This window comes from Artemia sp. Qi Xiang Cuo, chromosome 4 (genome assembly GCF_049724085.1).
Source record: "Artemia sp. Qi Xiang Cuo chromosome 4, ASM4972408v1, whole genome shotgun sequence".
Classification (NCBI taxonomy): Eukaryota; Metazoa; Arthropoda; class Branchiopoda; order Anostraca; family Artemiidae; genus Artemia; species Artemia sp. Qi Xiang Cuo.
The window spans coordinates 60183490-60203762 of record NC_142797.1 but is presented as its reverse complement, the minus strand read 5'-3'; the positions used below and the strand labels follow the sequence as shown (position 1 = coordinate 60203762).

Below are 20273 nucleotides of genomic sequence, written 5' to 3'. Positions count from 1 at the left end.
GATTAACATTTTGGTAGAAGTACCATAACTGCATGGTACACATAACTGTCATGGACTGAGAAAGTCCAAGTTTCCTCAGGCATATTAAAGTCTCAAACAAAAATTATTCCTGAGATTTTTAATTTTATTGTATCATCTTGGCTATGGCACTTTGATAACATTCTATTAGGGGGAGGGGGCTCCCAAACTTGAATAAACATACCTTATGCGAAATAGAGCATTAGTAATAATGAGTAGCCACGCTGCCCCTACCAAGGGCAGGGGTGCTAATTCTGGATAATATAACACATTAAACGGATGTGTTTACTGCAGTCCCAGTTCACCTAGTAGAAATGAATCCTTGCTTGCTTTTACAAGTTCAATAAACCAACTAGTCAGTTTTTCAAAGCATATGGTAGCAATAGGAGACTTCAATTTACCAGATATAGCCTACAGTGGCTAAATGGTGGAGGTTTCCCTAAATCTGTGACAGAATTTTTTAGAGATGATTTTCTCCTGAGGTGTTTATATGAAAATGATTTGTGTCAGGTGGTTAACTTCAATACACAATACCGAGCAAACCAGGAACCATCCCTCTTAGATTTACTTGTAGTGGGTGATATATACAATGCTTTATCAGTAAAAGATTACCACCACTTGGGCATAGTGATCACATGTGCATCCTTAGTACACATTGTTTGCTTCCACCAAGAAAACATAAATTTAAAAGACATGTGTTTGTGGACTACATCAAAGTAACTGATGATTTAACAGACTCTGACTGGTTTTTCATTGAAAAACGAGATATTGTAAGTGCATGGAGTGAAATGAGAACTTTATTGCTACAAACAGTTGAAAAACATAAAACAGTGAAGTTTGGGAAAAAACAAGAACACTTCCATTTATCTCCCAAGATATATGCAAAGTTATCATAAAAAAAAAGAGAACAAGGACAATTTACAAAAAAAAATCTTTATCTCCAAATAAACTAGAAAAGTTCAAACAAGCTAAAAATCACCTCAGATATTTGACAAGAAAGGTAACTGCAGAATACAAAGATTTTTTTGGCATCAGAGAAAAAAAAAACCAGGTAGACATTCAGTGACCCATTTAGCATATCAAGGTCAATTGATTACCAACTCTAAGAATATAACGAATCTACTAAGTGAACAGTTCAAGTCAGTATTCATAACCCCAGATGATAGAACTCTTACCAGAAGAGCCTAATTACCAAATTGATAACCCTATGCCACCCCTCAGTCTTGATCCTGGGTTAGTCAAGTGATAAGTATTTGGGGTTGATAAGTATTTGAAAAAGTTGGATCAAAATAAGTAAGCAGGTTATGGTGGCATTTTTCCTAGAATTTTGAAAGAAGCATGCTCAGTTTTAGATGAGTCACTAACTAAGCTTTTTCAAAAATCACTAGACACCTGAGTAGTACCATACGCTGGAGACTGGCACATATTACACCTATTTTCAAAAAGGGTAATAGAGATGTGGCTGAGAACTACAGACCTATTAGTATAACATCAGTTGTGGATAAAGTATTGGAAAGTCTTATGAATTCAGCTGTAATTAAGCACCTAGTTTCTAATGAGCTGCTCACCTCAAAACAGCATGGCTTTAGACAGGGGAAATGAAGTGAAAATGACCTTCTAAATGCTTATAAACATGTGATTGAACTTATTAATAAAGTAGTTGATATAGATGTTGTGCTTCTTGACTTTGCCAAGGCATTTGATAAAGTGTGTCACACAAGACTGAAAATAAAGCTCCATGCTATTGGTATTAACTCAGTTGCAACCTGCTGGATAATGGCCTTCTTGACAAATAAGAATTAAGTAGTATTGGGAGGTAAGTACGGGGTCACCACTTATTGGTGCAAAAATGGCGCAAAAAGGTTGCTATGCCACTTACTCGAGAGGGAGAACCCCTTGTCGGCCCAAAGGTTAGTGGGATTCCCGCGCTTACCCCAACGGTTCTGTATCTATCACTATCAGGTTTACTGATAGGACCTTTGGTTGCTGCTACCAATGTTCGTGGTTTTAACCACCAGTGTTATACCGGTAGGCCACAACGCCACTGGCGTGGTAATATAATGGTGTCACCACGTATTAGAGGGGAAAGCCCTGGCCCCAAATTATAATGTGATGCCCGTGTCTACCACACCGTTTCTGCAAATATCGGGTTTGGTACTACCCTTTTTACAGTATACCCTGTCCCAGGGTATGATAACGCGATCAAGTGGTCAAATGGCCACTTTCTAAAGCCAAATGTACCCGCCTTGGGTTACGGCTAGAAAATCTCTAACTCTCTCGTTGGAGGTAACAAACCCCCTTGTCAATATATTAATGACGGTACCTCGTAGCTCTATTCCTACCCTGCCTGGGTTACGGAAACTAGTACACAGTTTGTAGAAAATACCTTACTTGTATTCTTCCATAAGGCTCACAATAATCCCACAAAAATATATCTCCCTGAACGGGGTCTAAACGCAGACTAAACAAAATAATAATAATAGGTACAGCAACTGTTCATAGGGGTGGACCTTCGCTTGGCCCAGCTAATCATCCCAATCCCCATTCAAAACCAATTCTACCTCTTATCTTTATCTTTCAATGACTCTAAACCAGCAAGTACAAAAACAAAACTTATTTCGAAGCTTCTTATTGTGACGCCTCTAACTTAGCAACGAAAATTTAGCCTGTCTTTCGAAAGTATGCTGTCAAAAAATATAATTAATACAAGGAAAAAAGTTCATTTATCTGAAAGAAAAAGAAACAGGGGTGGAACCCCAACACCTCCCCCCGTAAGATAAATCACTGCCCACGCGCTACCTTTGTCCAACCTTACAAACATAAACACTTAACTTCAACTTTACAAAATCCATTTCCCTTCTCTCTTTCAACAGTGTCCGTGCCACTACTTCCACCGCTTGGCTCTGGATCGGTCTTCATCAACACGTCTCTACTCTAGGAACATCATGGTCTAAATCGTATAGCCTCCGCATTAGGTTTTGAAAGTTGAAGTCCCCAAGATTCGTAGACAATGATTGTGCATAGCACAATCAAAAGCAAAAAAATTTCTCGCTCTCACGAATTTACATTTGAGAGGAGCAGAGAATCAGTTTCTGGCACGTATGATGATGCCAGCCATCATGAGAAATTGGCTGCACTAGCCTCTTAATTTCCATCTGTGGAAACAACCCCACATCTCAATAAAAAAGTAAATTGCCCCTTGGCATAATTTCAAATAATCTAAGGCCGAAAATGTAATGGCCCGTGAAAAGGATAAGGGTACTGGGAATGAAATAAAATTTTGAGCAAACCATGAATCGCCTTTTTTCTGGGTTCCCTCCCCTGGGATAATTAAATGAAGAATATACGTTGCTGCTAATTGAAGATGGAATTTGGATACATCTCCCACTGAATACAATTTGCCGGAAATAATTGTCGGTTCCCATGAAGAGTAAAAATTATGAATAGGGCTACTGGACAAAGGTTTGGGTGAAATGTGAAGTGACTGGGAGGGAGTTTCCCCCAAGGACTCCAGATCCGAGAGGCAAAACTTCAGTAAAGGGATCACAACTTGTCCGCCAGTTGTGCATTGAGGAAAAGGGATATCTTTCGCGACTTCCCGCAGGGGATCTTCCCCAAGGGATACCTCCCCCTCATGAAGGATCGACGTATCTTTTGAATTGATGATACTAATCTCAGATTCCTATCCAAGTTTTTCCAATCCGACTCGACAGTCAATATCTCCGTACTTTCCCCCAACCCGTTGTAGGTCATTCATCTCTATTTTGTAACCATCTTGTTTTATTCCCCATGGGTCTTTGACCTCTTTTCCCCTCCTATTATTTATGTTATCAAGGCACAACCCATCAAACATTTTATTATTTTTCGCCACTGCAGGCTGAATCTCCAAATTTTGTCTCTTTTTTGCATTCCTCTTTTCATCTCTACTTTTCTCAATTTTGTCATTCGCGCAAAATAATACATCATCGTTAAATCTGATTTGGACCACAGTGTCCACCATATTTGACTGCATTACTTCATTGTAGCTCCGTTTAATATCTCTTTTCTCTCTCGTAGTTTTCTTTTCTTTTGTAGTAGCATTAAATAAATCGTCATGAAATCTGAATTGGACTCCAGTATCCACTATATTCGACTATCTTTCTTCATTGTAGCTCCGTTATGCATCTTTCTTCTCTCTTTTAGTTTTCTTTTCGTTTACCACAGAAACAAATATTCCGTTATCAAATGGGAACTGAATTCCGACATTTAGTTTTTCATATTGTACTAAAATTTCTCGAACTCTACAAGGAAAAGCCGTACAATAAATTTCGTCTCCTTATTCTCTGGTACAATCAGCGCTTCATTTTGGCCTGTACTTGTTAGCGTCTCATTTTCATTAAAAGTGTTTTCAAGTTTTCCATTTTCTGGAAATTTTCCCGAAAATCTTTCTCGCGCGTCTTTTTTTCAATATTTTGTGGTCTTTTTACTTCCGCATCCCATTTTGTGGATTATCAACATTTTGAACCCGAGTATCAAGTGTTTCGTTTTTCTGACAAGGTGGCATAGCCTCCCAATTTGTTTTATGGGCCGGTCCACCTTCCCCCGTAGTCAGCGAAGTTGTATATTTTTCTGGGTTTCTAACCCATGCGGTTCTCTTAAACGTTTCAAAATTTCTCCCTGCAATCATTTGCATTATGTATTTTCTTTCCACTCTGTCTGCCTCTTCCTTTTTTTTTCCCTGGCTATCCTATCAGCCTCTTCCTTTTGTTCTCTTTCTTGTCTATCTTTCTCTCTTTCTTTCTCCATGAAATTTAATAATTGTTATGTCATATCTATTTGAGTGCTTTTTCGCGAGCTCCTGCTGGATTTTGATTCAACACTGCTCCTTCTACTCGGACTACTTTGATTCCGTCTGCCATTATTTCTCCTTAATTCATTTTCTGAATCTGTTCGTTCTCTATCCGTATTGTCTCTTTCTTTATAGGCCACTCTAGCCCTTTCGTCCTCTTTTCTATTCTTTCTAATTTCATCTTTTTCAGCCTGCATTTTTTCCTTATATTCTCGGTGCTCTCCCTCAAATGCCTCCATATTTGCCTTCCTTTCTATTTTCCTACTTTTTCTATGGGCTTCACTCGCCCTTCTCGGTCTTGAGTTAATCTCATCTCTGTCTGACATAATTTCAGAATTTCATCAACTTAAATTAGCTCTTCAGTCTAAATGAAAATTCTTTTATTCATGTAACTGCCGGTCTCTCGCGAAAAATTGCTGTATGTCAATTAGCCTTATATTTTTTCTGAATAATTAGTTGCGCGATATATTGATCCGTAAATTTTTCAATTATTATCTAACAAGGCAAAGCCCATAATAGATCTTCATAATTCTATTAATTGATTCCGTATTTTTTTTCTCTTTACCACAATAGGCTACTATCACTATGTAGGCTAACTCAACTAGTCTCTTCGAAAAGGTGGAATTCTTTTACTATCAGTGCTGTTGATAGCTCCTTTTCTTGCTGCCACCACTTAATGGGAGGTAAGCACGGGGGGTCACCACTTATTGGTGCAATATGACGCAAAAAGGTTGCTATGCCACTTCCTCGAGGGGGAGAGCCCCTTGTCGGCCCAAATGTTAGTGGGATTCCCGCTCTTACCCCAACGGTTCCGTATCTATCACTATCAGGTTTACTGATAGGACCTTTTATTGCTGACACCAATGTTCGTGGTATTTGGCCACCAGTGTTATACCGGTAGGCCACAACGCCACTGGCGTGGTAATATACTCGTGTCACCACTTATTGGATGGGAAAGCCCCGGGCTCAAATTATAATGTGATGCCCGCGTCCACCACACCGGTTCTCCAAATATCGGGTTTGGTACTACCCTTTTTACGATATACCCTCTCCCAGGGTGTGATAACACGACTAAGTGGTCAAATGGCCACTTTTTAAAGCCAAATGTACCCGCCTTGGGTTACGGCTAGAAAATCTCTAACTCTCTCATTGGAGGTAACAAACCCCCTTGTCAATATAATAATGATGGTACCTCGTAGCACTATTCCTACCCTGCCTGGGTTACAGAAACTAGTACACAGTTTGTAGAAAATACCTTACTTGTATTCTTCCGAAAGGGTCAAAATAATCACACAAAAATATATCTCCCCGAACGGGGTCTAAACGCAGACTAAAAAAAAAAAAAAATAATAGGTACAGCAACTGTTCATAGGGGTGGACCTTCGCTTGGCCCAGCCAATCATCCCAATCCCCATTCAAAACCAATTCTACTTCTTAGCTTTATCTTTCAATGACTCCAAACCAGGAAGTACAAAAATAGAACTTACTTCGAAGCTTACTTATTGCGACGCCTCTAACTTAGCAACGAGAATTTAACCTGTCTTTTGAAATTATACTATAAGCAAATGTAATTAAGAAAACGAGAACAGGTCATTTATCTGAAAGGAAAAGAAACAGGGGTGGAACCCCAACAAGTGGTCAAGGTTCATGGCAAAGGAGGCCAATCTTTCTTTTCTGAAACTGCAACAGTCACCAGTGGAGTTCCACAAGGTACTGTGCTTGGGCCAATGTTGTTCAATATCTATATTAATGATGCCACATATGTAGTTCTAAATAAGCTGAGCCTATATGCTGATGATTCTAAAATAATTTGCCCAGTAAATGCAGACACCACCTTATAAGCTGCTATTGACTTTTTCTCTAATTGGGCAGAGAGCTGATGCCTTGAACTAAATATTAAAAAGTGCAAAACTATCCATTTTGGGAAAACCAACCATAGTCATTTGTACAATATAGGTTCAACTAATACACAACCCCAGCCCATTTCAGCTGCAACTGAAGATAGAGATCTTGGGCTGATTATTGATAACAAGTTGAAATTCACATCCTATACAGGAATGATTGTTGGTAAAGCATCACAAAGACTAGGGTTAAAAAAATGGACAATCTGCTCCAGAGCTCCACAGACCATGCTAAAGTTGTACAAAGCCCTAGTTCAGCCTGTCATAGAATATGGAATGACTGTTGCCTCCCCTATCAATAAAGATGATGTAGCTGCCCTGTACTCCATTCAACAAAAGGCCACAAAATGTATAGAAGGGTGCAAAGGTCTGGATTACCCAGCAAGATTACAAAAACTTAAGTTACCTTCACTAGTTTATAAAAGACGAAGGGGAGACATGATTATGACTAAGGAATTATTACCCAGCTACAAACCTCCTTCTTGCCTCCAACTAGACACCCTGCAGAGGACTAGAGGCCACTCATTGAAATTGTTCCAGAAGAGAGCCCAGACATGTACAGCAAACCACTTTTTCTCCAACAGAATTGTGTCATTCTGGAATTCTTTAACTGATGAGACGGTAACAGCCCCTACCACCAATGCTTTCCCATCTGGAGTTGATTGTGAATGGCTGATACAACCATGAAAAACAAAATGGGATGCTGCCAATTGGAATCATTGCCATCACTCACCAGTAACATCATAGGATTTACCTAAGTTTCTGGACAATCCAATTTAAGGTAATTTAAGGTAAATCTTGGGGTACTGACATCTCAACAACAATACATTTTATATGTTTTCACTTTTTAACTTTAATAAATCAAAATTGATAAAACTTTAAGGGATAAATATCAGCATACATGTATTAAACAGACAATGCACATTTTTTTTTCAGTAAAATACAAATTACGTTCTGGCCTTCAGAAGGTATAAGGACTGTCAGTCCTAATCATGTTAATTTCTGATGATCTTTAGTTTAACTTGGTTGTTTATTGTAATTTCTGTTTGTTTGGGTTTCATTTTCATAACTATGGGGCTAGTAGTGTCTTCTGGCTAGTCGAAAATCCGCCACAACTTACCCTGAAAGGTCTAATTTAATAATGTAAACTGTTCTTAAGATAGTGCTTTATCATCCTTTTGACAATTAATTAAAAACAAACTTTCCAAAAAAGAAGTTTTTTAAAGAAAAGTAAAGGACATATTAAACTTGAGATCAGCAAAAATAAAAACCTATAGTAATTCAAACTCAAAACGACCAGAAATTACTATTAAAGAATAAATGAAACCCAAAACAGGCAGAAATTAAATAAACATTAATACCAAACAAACATACAACATTTACCATATAAATGAATAAATAAATCTTAAAACGAGTAAAACTTAAATTGAATATGCAAATAAAGCTTAAAAGAAACAAAATTTTTTTTACTATTAAGGAATAGATAAAACTCAAAGGGAACAGAAACTAAATAAACAATCATAGCTAACAAATAAAGCTTAAATTGACTATGCAAATCAAGCTTAAAACAAACAAAATTTTTTTACTATTAAGGAATAGATAAAACTCAAAGGGAACAGAAACTAAATAAACAATCATAGCTAACAAATAAAGCTTAAATTGACTATCCAAATCAAGCTTAAAACAAACAAATTTTTTTTACTATTAAGGAACAGATAAAACTCAAAGGAAACAGAAACTAAATAAACAATCATAGCTAACAAATAAAGCTTAAATTGACTATGCAAATCAAGCTTAAAACAAACAAAATTTTTTTACTATTAAGGAATAGATAAAACTCAAAGGAAACAGAAACTAAATAAACAATCATAGCTAACAAATAAAGCTTAAATTGACTATGCAAATCAAGCTTAAAACAAACAAAATTTTTTTACTATTAAGGAACAGATAAAATTCAAAGGGAACAGAAACTAAATAAACAATCATAGCTAACAAATAAAGCTTAAATTGACTATGCAAATCAAGCTTAAAACAAACAAAATTTTTTTACTATTAAAGAATAGATAAAACTCAAAGGGAACAGAAACTATATAAACAATCATAGCTAACAAATAAAGATTAAATTGACTATGCAAATCAAACTTAAAACAAACAAAAATTTTTTACTATTAAGGAACAGATAAAACTCAAAGGGAACAGAAACTAAATAAACAATCATAGCTAACAAATAAAGCTTAAATTGACAATGCAAATCAAGTTTAATACAAACAAAAATCACTACAAACAAGGGTTAGGCTACTGCCTCCTTCCCTTACTGTAAAAGTATAAAGCCTTCTCTTTCGTTGGCGCTTTACTGAAAATTATATGTGTCTTGAACAGTCTTGGATAGAACTAATAAAACTAAACTGAATATTTGATATATGGCGATATTAATTGCTGAAAGCTTCTCAGTTCAAGATTTTATTTCATTGTAATTTTTATGTTAATTAAAATGTTGTAATGAGTTCAAAAGAAAATCTTTGTAATATAGTTTGTTTTCAGTAGTGTCAATGACGCATAAGGCTTTATACTTTTACAGCTATACTTATAACCCTTGCCCCAGGGCTCTGATATAATCTTTGGAGTATTTTGAGCACAATAGTTCTCTCAAATTTTTGATTGGATGTATTTGAGGAAAAGATGGCATGGGGGAGTGTTCTATTTCTCTTAAAGTGGGAAATAAAGCTTACAATTTCCAATCAAATGAACCCCCTCCGAAGTTTTGTACGACCACCCCTTCCATAAAAATCTTGTGTGCCCCCAGGGCATAAGTTTCAACACATGCCCTTGGGCTCTGGGGGGTTTGTCTACCTTGGAGTTTTTGTTATCTGATCTTTGAACAAAATGGTTATCTCAAAATTTTGATCAGATGTATTTGGGGAAAAGAGGGCATAGGAGGTAGGGGGGGGGGCTAGTTGCCCTCCAATCACTTTCACTCTTAAAAAGTGCACTAGAACTTCGGATTTCCAATCAAATGAACCCCTCCGAACTTTATACGACCACCCCTTCCATATGAAGCGCCTTTGGAAAAAAAATCATAATAATAAAACTTTGAAGTCTTATGGGCTTTACTGTAAGCAACACTATAGCGTTGCCTCTGATATACATGTGAAATGAAATAGTTTGTTTTGATTTAGCTCAACATTCACTTAAATATACCTTGAAAGCTTCTCCGTAATTCCCTTAGCTTGTGTAGTAGCAACTGTTGTGGTAGCATTAGTACCATTAGTAGCAGTATGCACCACAATAGAGATATCTAGACAGTAGCCTACAATCATCCTAAAAAATATCTGTCACCTAGGGTCTTGGCGCATATAAGAGCTCTTTCCGTTATCTTTGTTTAAACAATCCATTATATTTTTCTCAGTTCCTTGATCAACTTTGAAAAATGGTGTGAACCTGAGACTTCAAGTATCTGACAGCCTTGAAAATTATACTTTTACCTATATTCTGGGTTTTGCTGTTAAGATCTTAAGAAGCTGCTCACTTGGCACATGTCTCTGATGTGGTCTTCAAAGTCTATTCAAGGTGATAGTGAAGTTTTCGACGAAACTTATTCTTTTGTGGCAGTCAAGGCCTACAAGCAGTCAAGCCTGCATTTATCCAACCTTATGGCTCCTTTGCTATGTGTTGTTTTGTCTCTGCAAGACTCTGACTCCATATTCCTCAAATATTACAGAAATTCTTGTTGGGAACCGGGACTAATCCATCAAATTTGGCTTGAGTGTGAAAACCTGAACTGGGAAGTTGGCTGCAAGGATTTCCTCCTTGAACAATTAATTGGATATTTTTTTGGCGCACCTCCAATTTAATAATCATGAAATAAACAGAATTCCAACCAAAGAAAATAAACTTTCAATTAATTATTTTAGTTTTAGTAGTTTAAATATTTGATTATCTACTTTTTTCAGCAAAGAGGCAAAATTTTTAAAAACTAGTATTTTATTATCTCCTTAATAAGCTCCTCAGTACTACAGACAATAAAAATCAAATCAATGTCAATAAACATATGCGAAAAAAGGAAATGACTAAATTTAATTTAGCTGCGAGTCTGCATTCGTGTCCACCACATAATTTCCCTTTGAGAAAAAATTGATAAAACTATGGTACCGATAAATCAATGCGAAGCGTCAAATTTCCTAATCAATTGTCACCACGTTATGGCATTGCTAAAATAAAATTTACTTTTACCTTGATTATCCTCATAGATTCATTCTTTGTTTTTCTTTCCATTCTTAAACCAATGTTGTCTTTTACCTTTTGCATTATTCCAGCCAGGCCAATTATTTTCTTTTTTATCTCTTCAACAAATCGCTTTCTTCCTTATCCCCTAGACGCTCGATTCGTCTTATTTCTTTTCCTGTTCTCCAGGCTGTGAATGCTGATGCCACACACATGCCTACCCATGAATTAAATCTGATGTTGATTATGTTTCTCTTGGTTTATATGTTCTCTGGAGGAGCTGCATCCTGGTCCAACTTTGTCTAGTGGTTGAGATAGGAGATGACTGTACTGTCTCTTCAACATGTGATGAAAGTTTCAACTGAATACCATCAACTGTTTGTGAAACATTGCTGATACGTCCTCCTGACAACCTGTGTGAGCATAATGTGTTTCAATTTAGTTCAGTACAGTTTCGATATTTCAAAAAATTAAGGTTTAGTAGCAGTATTAGTAGTAGCAGTAGTAATAATAGTAGCAGTTGTAGTAGCAGTAGCATGAGTAGAAGCAGTAGCATTACAATGCAAATATTGTCTTTTGGTTAGTTCAGCATCCCCCATCAGCAAGCCCTGTAAGTTTCAACTTCACAAAAATAACTGTTTCAGAGATATTGCTGATATGCCTTTTTGACACCTTACATACGGATGGCGTGTTTTGACTCAGTTCACCCCCACCCCCCTCAAGCAATTTCCCAAAAATTTTACTTTCATACCCTTAGGAATAGTTATAATAGTAGTCACAGTGGTAGTATTAACAGGAATAGCGCTAGTACTAGTAGCCGCAACAATATTAGCATATTGCCTTTTGGTCAGTTGAACATTCCTCTCATCAAGTTTCGGAAGTTTCAGCTCAGTACAATTAGTCATTGCTACAACATTGCCAATCTCTCCTTTTGATAACCTGTATATTCATATACTTTTTGAAATTTCTATCTTAATGCTTTTTGCCTTACAAGTATTTGCAATAGAAGTAGGCCTAGTGGTTGGAGTAATAGTAGTAGTAGAACTATTTAATATAGCAGTGGTAGTAGTCAGTGTCGTTACTAGCCAAAATGTTTGGGGGGGGGGAGAGATTTTACCGACTGGCTGGTCATTTTTACTGACATTTTTTGTCCACAATTAGCATAATGTCCGTTTCGAATACAATGCGTAAAATCATTGCACGAGTCGGTAAAACCGCTGAATTTACCAACCGAGATTTAGATTTTGGTACATATCATGTCAAAACTTTGATACTGTTTATTTAACCAAATGCAAAGTTGTGGCACCATCTATAAAATCACGACAGGAGTAGGTAAAACTGCTGCGTTTACCGACCAAGCTATTGAATCGAACAAAGAATTTTAACAGCTTCGGAAAAATTGTGGCGCAAAGGGCCACGATTTTACCGAATTATTTATTTTACCGATTGACGAAAAACATTGGGGGGGCCCTCCCCCCTACCATACGTGACGGCCTTGGTATTAGTATTAGTAGTAGCATGCCCATATTGCTTTGTCAGTCGATCTTCCCTTTTAAGCATTCTCTGAGAATTCAAACTTAATGCACAAATTAATTCTTAAAATATGCTTGTTTGACAATCTGAATGCACACAGTGTCTTTTGATTCGGTTCAAATTTGCCCTCAATATTCTCTCAAATTTCACCATCATAGAATTAACCTTGATAGCACTAGTATCACAGTAGCTGTGGTACATGTTGCGTTTTGGTCAGTTGAACATTTCCCTCATAACGCATAACGTAAACAATGAACGAATTGCCTCCCTTGCCCTGAGGGCTGTGGGGGAGTTGACATCCCCAAAGGCATAATTACTGGACCTTTCAACAATACTGAAGAAAATAGATGTCTCAAAGATGGGAGGTTTGTTTTGGGAAATGATGGCCATGGGGGTGGGAGGCTGGTTGCCCTCTAATCACTTTTGACTCTTAAAAACGGCTCTATTGCTTCCAATTTCTGATCAAATCAGCCCCTACTAAAGTGTATTCGACCACCCATTCCATAGAAACCTTATATGCCCCCTGGTCAAAACTCACAAAACTTGTTCCATGGCTTTGGGGGGTTGTGTTGACCCTGGAGGCATTGTTTTATGTTCTTTGGACTATTTTAGACAAAATTGCTATCTCGCAATTTCAATCAGATGTGTTTGGGGAAAAGAAGGCATCAGTGGGGGGACTAGTTACCCTCCATCATTTTTGACACTTACAAGGGAACTAGAACTTTGAATTTCCAATCAAGTGAGCCTTTTCTAAAGTTTATACAAACATCCCTTCCATGAGAACCTTAGATGCCCCCGGGGCATTACTTACAACCCTTGACTTCAGGCTCTGGGGGATTGTGTCATCCCCAAAGGCCTTGTTATATGATCTTTAGGCTATTTTTAACAAAATGGCTATCTCAAAATTCCTATCGGATGGATTTGGGAAAAAGAGGACATGAGGGGGAAGGGGGGCTAGTTGCTCTCTAATCACTTTTGGCTCTTGAAAAGGGGCACTATGCCTTATGGTTTCCAATAGAATGAGCACTCCGAAGTTTATATGAGCACCTCTTCCATAAAAACTGTATATATGTTAGTAATGGGCAACTAGTATGACTTATAGTCCTTGCCCTGAGGGCCGTGGGAGGGGGGTGTCATCCACAAAGATATAATTACTGGACTTTTCAAATATAATGAACAAAATGGTTATCTCAAAATTTTGATTGGATGTGTTTGGGGCAATGATGGGCGTTGGAGGGGTCTGGTTGCTCTCCAATCACTTTGACTATTTAAGAGGGCACTAGAACTTTCAATTTCCAATCGAATGGGCCTCTTTTGAAGTTTCGCTGACAACTCCTTCTATACTTAGTGCCCTGGTCTAAAAAAAGGCAAAACATTATGCTAACATCGTTCTTTACTTAGGCAGCGCTATTGCACTGCCTATGATAGACAGCTACTCATCTTCTACAAAATGGTTTGGTTAGGTTTGACCATGGTTTGTAACTTAAGAACAAGAATTTGACAAGAGAGATCACCTTTACATATGCTCATATTTAAATATGTATATGCATGTTTCCTTTGATAGGGCTATTGAGTAGCTGTGAAAGCCAGTGAGCAAAAGCATTTTATTTGATACACCTCACAATTTTATTAACTATGGAAAATTTGAATAGCCTAGTAATGAGCAAACCATGGCCCACAGTAACCGAAATTTTAGAATTGCGTAAAAAAACTGTCTAGTGAGAAAAATTGCCCATTTGCAGCTGATTCAGGAATGGTACCTAATATTTCGATTAATCTTTTAGTTCAATGTTGTTTTGGAAATAAATTTACATGAATTTTGAAAGAGAGCCCAAAACCCCTCGAAAATGGTATTGGATAAAAAAAAGTACACCATTGAAATTACCATTGTTGAAAACCCTGGACCAGAAAGTTACAGTCCCCATCCTTGGACGACAAGGAAAATCGCTTTTTTGCACGGATTGCAGTGATGTGTCCTCTTTTTTGTTTTCTTTGCTGCTAGTAGGGCACTGCAACATCATAGAGAGCTGTTTAAGGGCTCATCTAAAAGGTGATCGCTTTTTACAAATGTGGCTTTATAACGCCATCATAAAGTGCCGAGCGGCACCCAAAAAGGGCACTTTGGGTACCATTTCTGGAATGGAAAGGCTGGATGGGGCACAAGAACATTCGAAAGGGATGTTTAAGGGCTCATTTAAGAGCTAGTTTTTATATATAATTGCTCATAAGGCTCCACATGACACCCAAAATGGGCAATCTGGGTTCCATTTCTGGAATGGAGATGCTGGAAAGAATGAAAAGGGTACGTCTATAATTTACATTGTTGAAAACTCTGATGTAGAGGTTTACAATCCTCCCTCATAGCCCCCTTACTGTTATCCATAAACGACTTACTCACTAACAGAACTAGAAGGCTAGGCTACTGCAACATCATAGAGAGGTGTTTAATGGATCATTTAAAAGCTAATTTTTGTATCGAATCGCCATTTATAGATTCGACTTGGTCAATGGCAGCCTAAAGTGCCATATAGCATCCAAAAAAAAATTTTTGTTGTCATTTCATGCTATAGAAAGGCTGGGGAGAACGAAAAGGGTACTATCATAATCTCCATGGTAATTAAACCCTAAGTCTGAGGTTCTCAGTCCCCCTATTCTGTAATCCCGCCCCCACCCCCCTTAATATTTTTTTATAAATTGTGTACGAACAGAACTAGTAGGTTACTGTAGAATCATAGAGAGCTGTTCTAGGTCTGATTTAAGCTTCTTCTTCTCCTTCTTAAGCTAATTTTTACATCAATGCGCTTTATAATATTTTGTTTTGGTAACAACCAGATGTTTAAAAATACATTTTAAAAAAAGACTGTCTAGTGTCAAAACTTGCTATTTGTGGTTAAGTTAAGAATGGAGACTATTATTTCGATTGATCTTAATAATAGCCGAAATTATTATTTTGCAAACAAATTTACTGGAATATCGAAAAAAAAGAGTACGGAAACCCCTCAGAAACGGAATTAGATCAAAATGAAAAGCACTTACAAAATGATCTTTTTGTATGGTTTATTGTTAGTATTTTTAAAACCCAAAAGGGAACAAAATTAAATTTTTAAAAAGTTTTTCGGATGAAAAGTAAAGAGCAAAGGTGAAACTTAAAACAAAAAAAAATTGTCTCTTTGTCTTAAATTCTAGTATGTAATAAGGGGGGTGATTTGAAACAAAAAATAATATAGACCTAAAGCAGACTCTTTTATGTAAGGTTTTATAGTTTAGTGGTAACAGCTCTGCCTTGTGGTCGTGGTAACACATGTTTGAATCTTGGATAAGATAATTTTTTGAAATGGATATTTTCTTTCAAGTGCTGTTTCATTTCTAATGATAAGCTCTCCTAACATTTTAAAGTTGAATAAGCAAAAATACTGAAAGTGCGAATTTCTGTAAAGTATATGACCTGCACATCTTAAATTCTTATAATGAATTCATAGATAATTGATTTTTTTTTTATTTACCACTCTTCAAAGATGTCATGGATATTATACCTCATGGATTCTTTCTTTGACAAATACCAGATTTTTTTTAAAGCAAAGCTTAAGGGAGAGACGAAGGTAAACCTACATTAATGTTTTATTTTAGTAAATACTCATCTTCTGAGCGCTTTACTGAAAGTTAAGCTTCTTTGAGTTTTTTAAAGTATTAAAACACTGCTGTAAAATATTGATTTAATCGGCGGTAAAAGACTATCGAGAACTTTGCAAATTACTCTTTTATTTTCTGAAGGCCACTTAAGGATTTTCCTTCTTCTATGCCTGTTCTGTTGATCGTTTTTATGTTTTCAATAAAGTGTTAGTTTTTCTGAATCCTGCTAATATAGGATATTATCACGAGCTAGTTTGTTTGGAACAGTTTTTCAAAGATACGCTTTGTATACCGCGAAGCAGTAATTTTTACTTGATTTAAGTTTCAGATTTGGCCTTCACTTTCGTCAGGAAACCCTTGTTTTTTTAATTAATATGTTTAAAAATAAGTACTTGCAGGAATTTTTTTGCCTACTTTCTTGGAAAGAGAACTACTGCCAAAATTCATCATCTGGTTGTAGAACGTCACAGCAAACAGGCTGTTACGAAAACACGTTGTTTCAATGTTTTAAATTTAGTTATTTTAATGTATGTGACAAGGAGCGACCGTACAAGCCTGGAAAGTACAAGGATGAGAAATCGGAGGTATTACTCAATGAAGTTCCATGTTCAGATCAAGAATTTGTAGATTCATTAACTGTGATTCAACAAGCCATTTCTGAGCGTTTGGATGAGATCCGAAAGCAAGGAAACTGGGTGCCATATGAATTGAAACGTTTCACATAAGAACTAATCAAATGGCAAAATCAACATTTCAACCCAATCAAATGGCAAAATCGGAAGGTTTTTTCTGTGCATTGAAGTGTGGCTGGCAACAAAAAGTGGATCTGCTATGAAAATCCAAATCGTAAAAAAGCTTTTGCCATCCCCAGCTATTTTGTATCATTAACTTATAAGCCAAATATTCATGGATCCAAGGTTGGGCACAGTAAAATTGTCCCATCACATATTATTCATGTTTTTCATCACACACACAAAAAAGACAATAATTGGTACTGAATAAAAGTTCAGCTTAAAGAGCCTACAAATTTACTCATTTTTTTCAACTAATCATAAAACTGCATTTGATTCATTGCTCATCTCGTCTCTCAATTGGCTGTATTAACAAAATAGATTTTTTGAAAATTAGAAATCTTTAGAAAATATGCACATGGCATACACTCAAAGAGACATATGTGTAAAACTGCCAGTTCTTGAGCAAGCACACTTGAAAACTGGGACTTACGCAGGGGGTTAAGGCTTGGGGAACGAATGCTGATCTTTTCCGTATTTCTCAGCATTTCTTTCTCAAGCTATAAGAAATGATTTTTCGTTTTTTTTTTTTTTTTCATTGGCCCCTTCAAAAAGGAAAAAAGTCTTGTATACATGCCTGACTTCCAATGAAGCCTCATTAAAACAAAACTTATAGGAAGACATCTACATAAAAAATTAAGTTACAAAAAAAATGTATTCAGCCTCTGCCTTCCATTTCTGCTAACCGTTGGCAGTTTTTTCAAGAACCTGTAGTTTTGCTGGATCAATACACGGCTGAAAATATATTTTTCAAACTACAATGAATAACGAATACGACATTATATTTCAAGTTCTTGACTATGTTCTCTGGATATTAATTGATTTTCAATGCATTGATTTTTCAGCCATCACTCGCCTGTATCAAATATCACATGTTGTGGGACATCAATTAAATTATGTAATATTTTATTTAAAAAAGGCTGCCGAATCTCTGAGAGAGCTGAATTTTCTCCATATATCAACAGTAAATAATTCCATTCTTGTATCTATTTTCTGTATGTGTTGATGTGCCTGTGTTTTATTGTATAATCTATGGATCCATTTCATTGTACATTCCCAAGTAACTCAGACTAATACGAACCTATTTCTGTTTAATCTTTTTGTTGTTATTTTCTGCTAAATCTGTTAAATTTCAAATGCAAAATTTAAAGTTAAATTAAACGTCATTAAGTAAATTTAATTGTAATGTCAAATTAAAAATTCAATGTAAAATTAATGTAAAATTTTTGGTTAAATAACTAAAATTAATCCTAGGTTTTTATCAGTCTCAACAAAGAAAACGAATTCAGCACTTTACCACTTTTCTAGCAGCCTTTAGCACCGGATTAATAATAAATATTCAGATGTAGAAGTATGTTTCTAAGCTCCTGTATACTTATCTCTTCATCTCATCAATTGTGTATTAATGTAAGGGTATTTGCCTTTCTTGTATCTCAGTCCAGAAACTATTTACGGCTTTTATCCCTCCTTAGTTAAGATCATTGGTTTGTAGCCCTTTTCCAAGCTTATTGATTGCTTTCTGAAAGTTTTACTTATAAGACATTGCTAAAGGTCAAATTTCCTGAAGAGATGTCAGTAGTCGATTGGTGGAGATATAAGTTAGAAAATATATTCCTTGGCTCTAATTTTTGAGGGTGATGTCTCCCTGAAAATTTGTTTGATATAGTATAGCTGAAAGTAAGATTACTTAATAAATTATTTGTGGTTTGAGGACACAGATGTGGTAGGGCTAGGAGCTAATACTTCATTCCCTCATGCATGTAACTTTATTTAGTTTGCCTTTGGAAATCCAATCTATCTTTAATCAAAATGATTTATATTTCATATAATTTTCTTTGTTGTTTAGAAAAATCCAACATGATTAGATTTTTTGTGGGTGGCTTTCAGAGGTCTATGAAAACCTCCCTTTGAAAACAAGAATAATAATAACTATAGAGCATAATGTTGAATTGAATATCCAGATACTGGAATGCTCGTTCCCAATTCGCTTCTGAAGTATTTTATTTTATTATAGAAAAACTTATGGTAGTTCTAAGAGATGGAAGGACATTGATCGGCTATCTTCGAAGTATTGACCAATTTGCAAATCTTGTCTTACATAGAACTATTGAGCGGATACATGTGGGGAAAGAATACGGAGATATACCACGTGGTGTTTTTATCATACGTGGAGAAAATGTTGTGCTTTGTGGAGAAATTGTGAGTCTTCCTTTTTTGTTTAGTATCCTCATATCATGTAAAATGATATGAAAATATGTTCTGTTATCTAATACGACTCCTTCGTCCATCCTTTCCAACTTTATCGGTTACTACATGGACTTAATAATATGCCGAAAAATTTTTTAACAAACCCAATTTTATCATTATTATTATTACAGGCTTCACAACTCAATCGCAAGCGATTATATGCCGCTAGTCGTGGTAATAACCCCGCTCTTTATTTTGATGTATTTTTTATACCTACTCTTGAACGCCTCAACAGAAGGATCTTTCAGGATTGCTTATGTCGTTCCACCCGGCGACGGATCGTTTGGTGAAAGTCGTTTTCAAGTAGCTTCAGGGGTGTTCCCTGTTTCAGGGGTCTTCCCTGGACAAGGTAGTCTTGACGATTTGTACTTTGGTGAGCCAATCGCAACGGCTTTCCAATGTCTGGAACGAGCTTTGACAACTTCTCTTATGGAGGGCAATGCATTGATTTGTTATTCACCAACATAGACGCCCACGCTGAAATGATCGTGGGTCAACTGCATGTATTTTGCTGTAAAGTTGCTTGAAGTTGCAGCGCGAACCGCTCGATTTCAGGCCCGTTGAAGAGGAGTGACGAAGCTAGCTGGAGCACCAGCAAAGAGCGGACATGTATTTTCTATGACTAGTCTGATGCATGATGTAAATAATGCCAAGTAGACTCGGTCAGGGAAACTTTTGCATCATAGGTTGACTCCTATTATCCCGGAGTAGGAGGATATCACTGTGCTTAGGTGTTCAGTCAGACAAGAAATGTTGGATCAGTTAGATCCGACAAGAAATGAACTCCAAGAAGGCGTAATGTATCTATGCCTCTTAATGCCTCTCCTTAAAAGATGAAAACACGGTGAGCCTTCGCATTTTATGCTGTCGGAATTAAAAGTTTATGGTTTTTGAGGCATTGAAACTGACAAGCCACGCATCCGCCCATGCTTCCCTTTTTTTTAAATCAGCCTAAAGCTTCTTGTGGTATTTTCTGGGATCTTTTTCCTGATGGAGCTCTTTGTCGTCGCATTATCAGCGAAGTGGTGAGTTTTTATCACAAAACTATCTGTAGGTCTTTTCTGAACGCTAAGAAAAATTTGGCCCAAGAATACCTCCGTGGGG

General features: G+C 36.5%; 1 protein-coding gene across 2 annotated transcripts in view; it reads left to right on the top strand.

Annotated features, from left to right (window-relative positions):
* Positions 1-20273, top strand: part of LSm1 (U6 snRNA-associated Sm-like protein LSm1) — a 58898-nt gene that overhangs the window by 6810 nt on the left and 31815 nt on the right. For both annotated transcript variants that reach the window (XM_089088465.1, XM_089088466.1), the window contains exon 2: positions 18937-19121. In XM_089088465.1, the coding sequence (XP_088944591.1) occupies positions 18937-19121 (185 nt within the window). The remainder of the gene's footprint in view (positions 1-18936; positions 19122-20273) is intronic.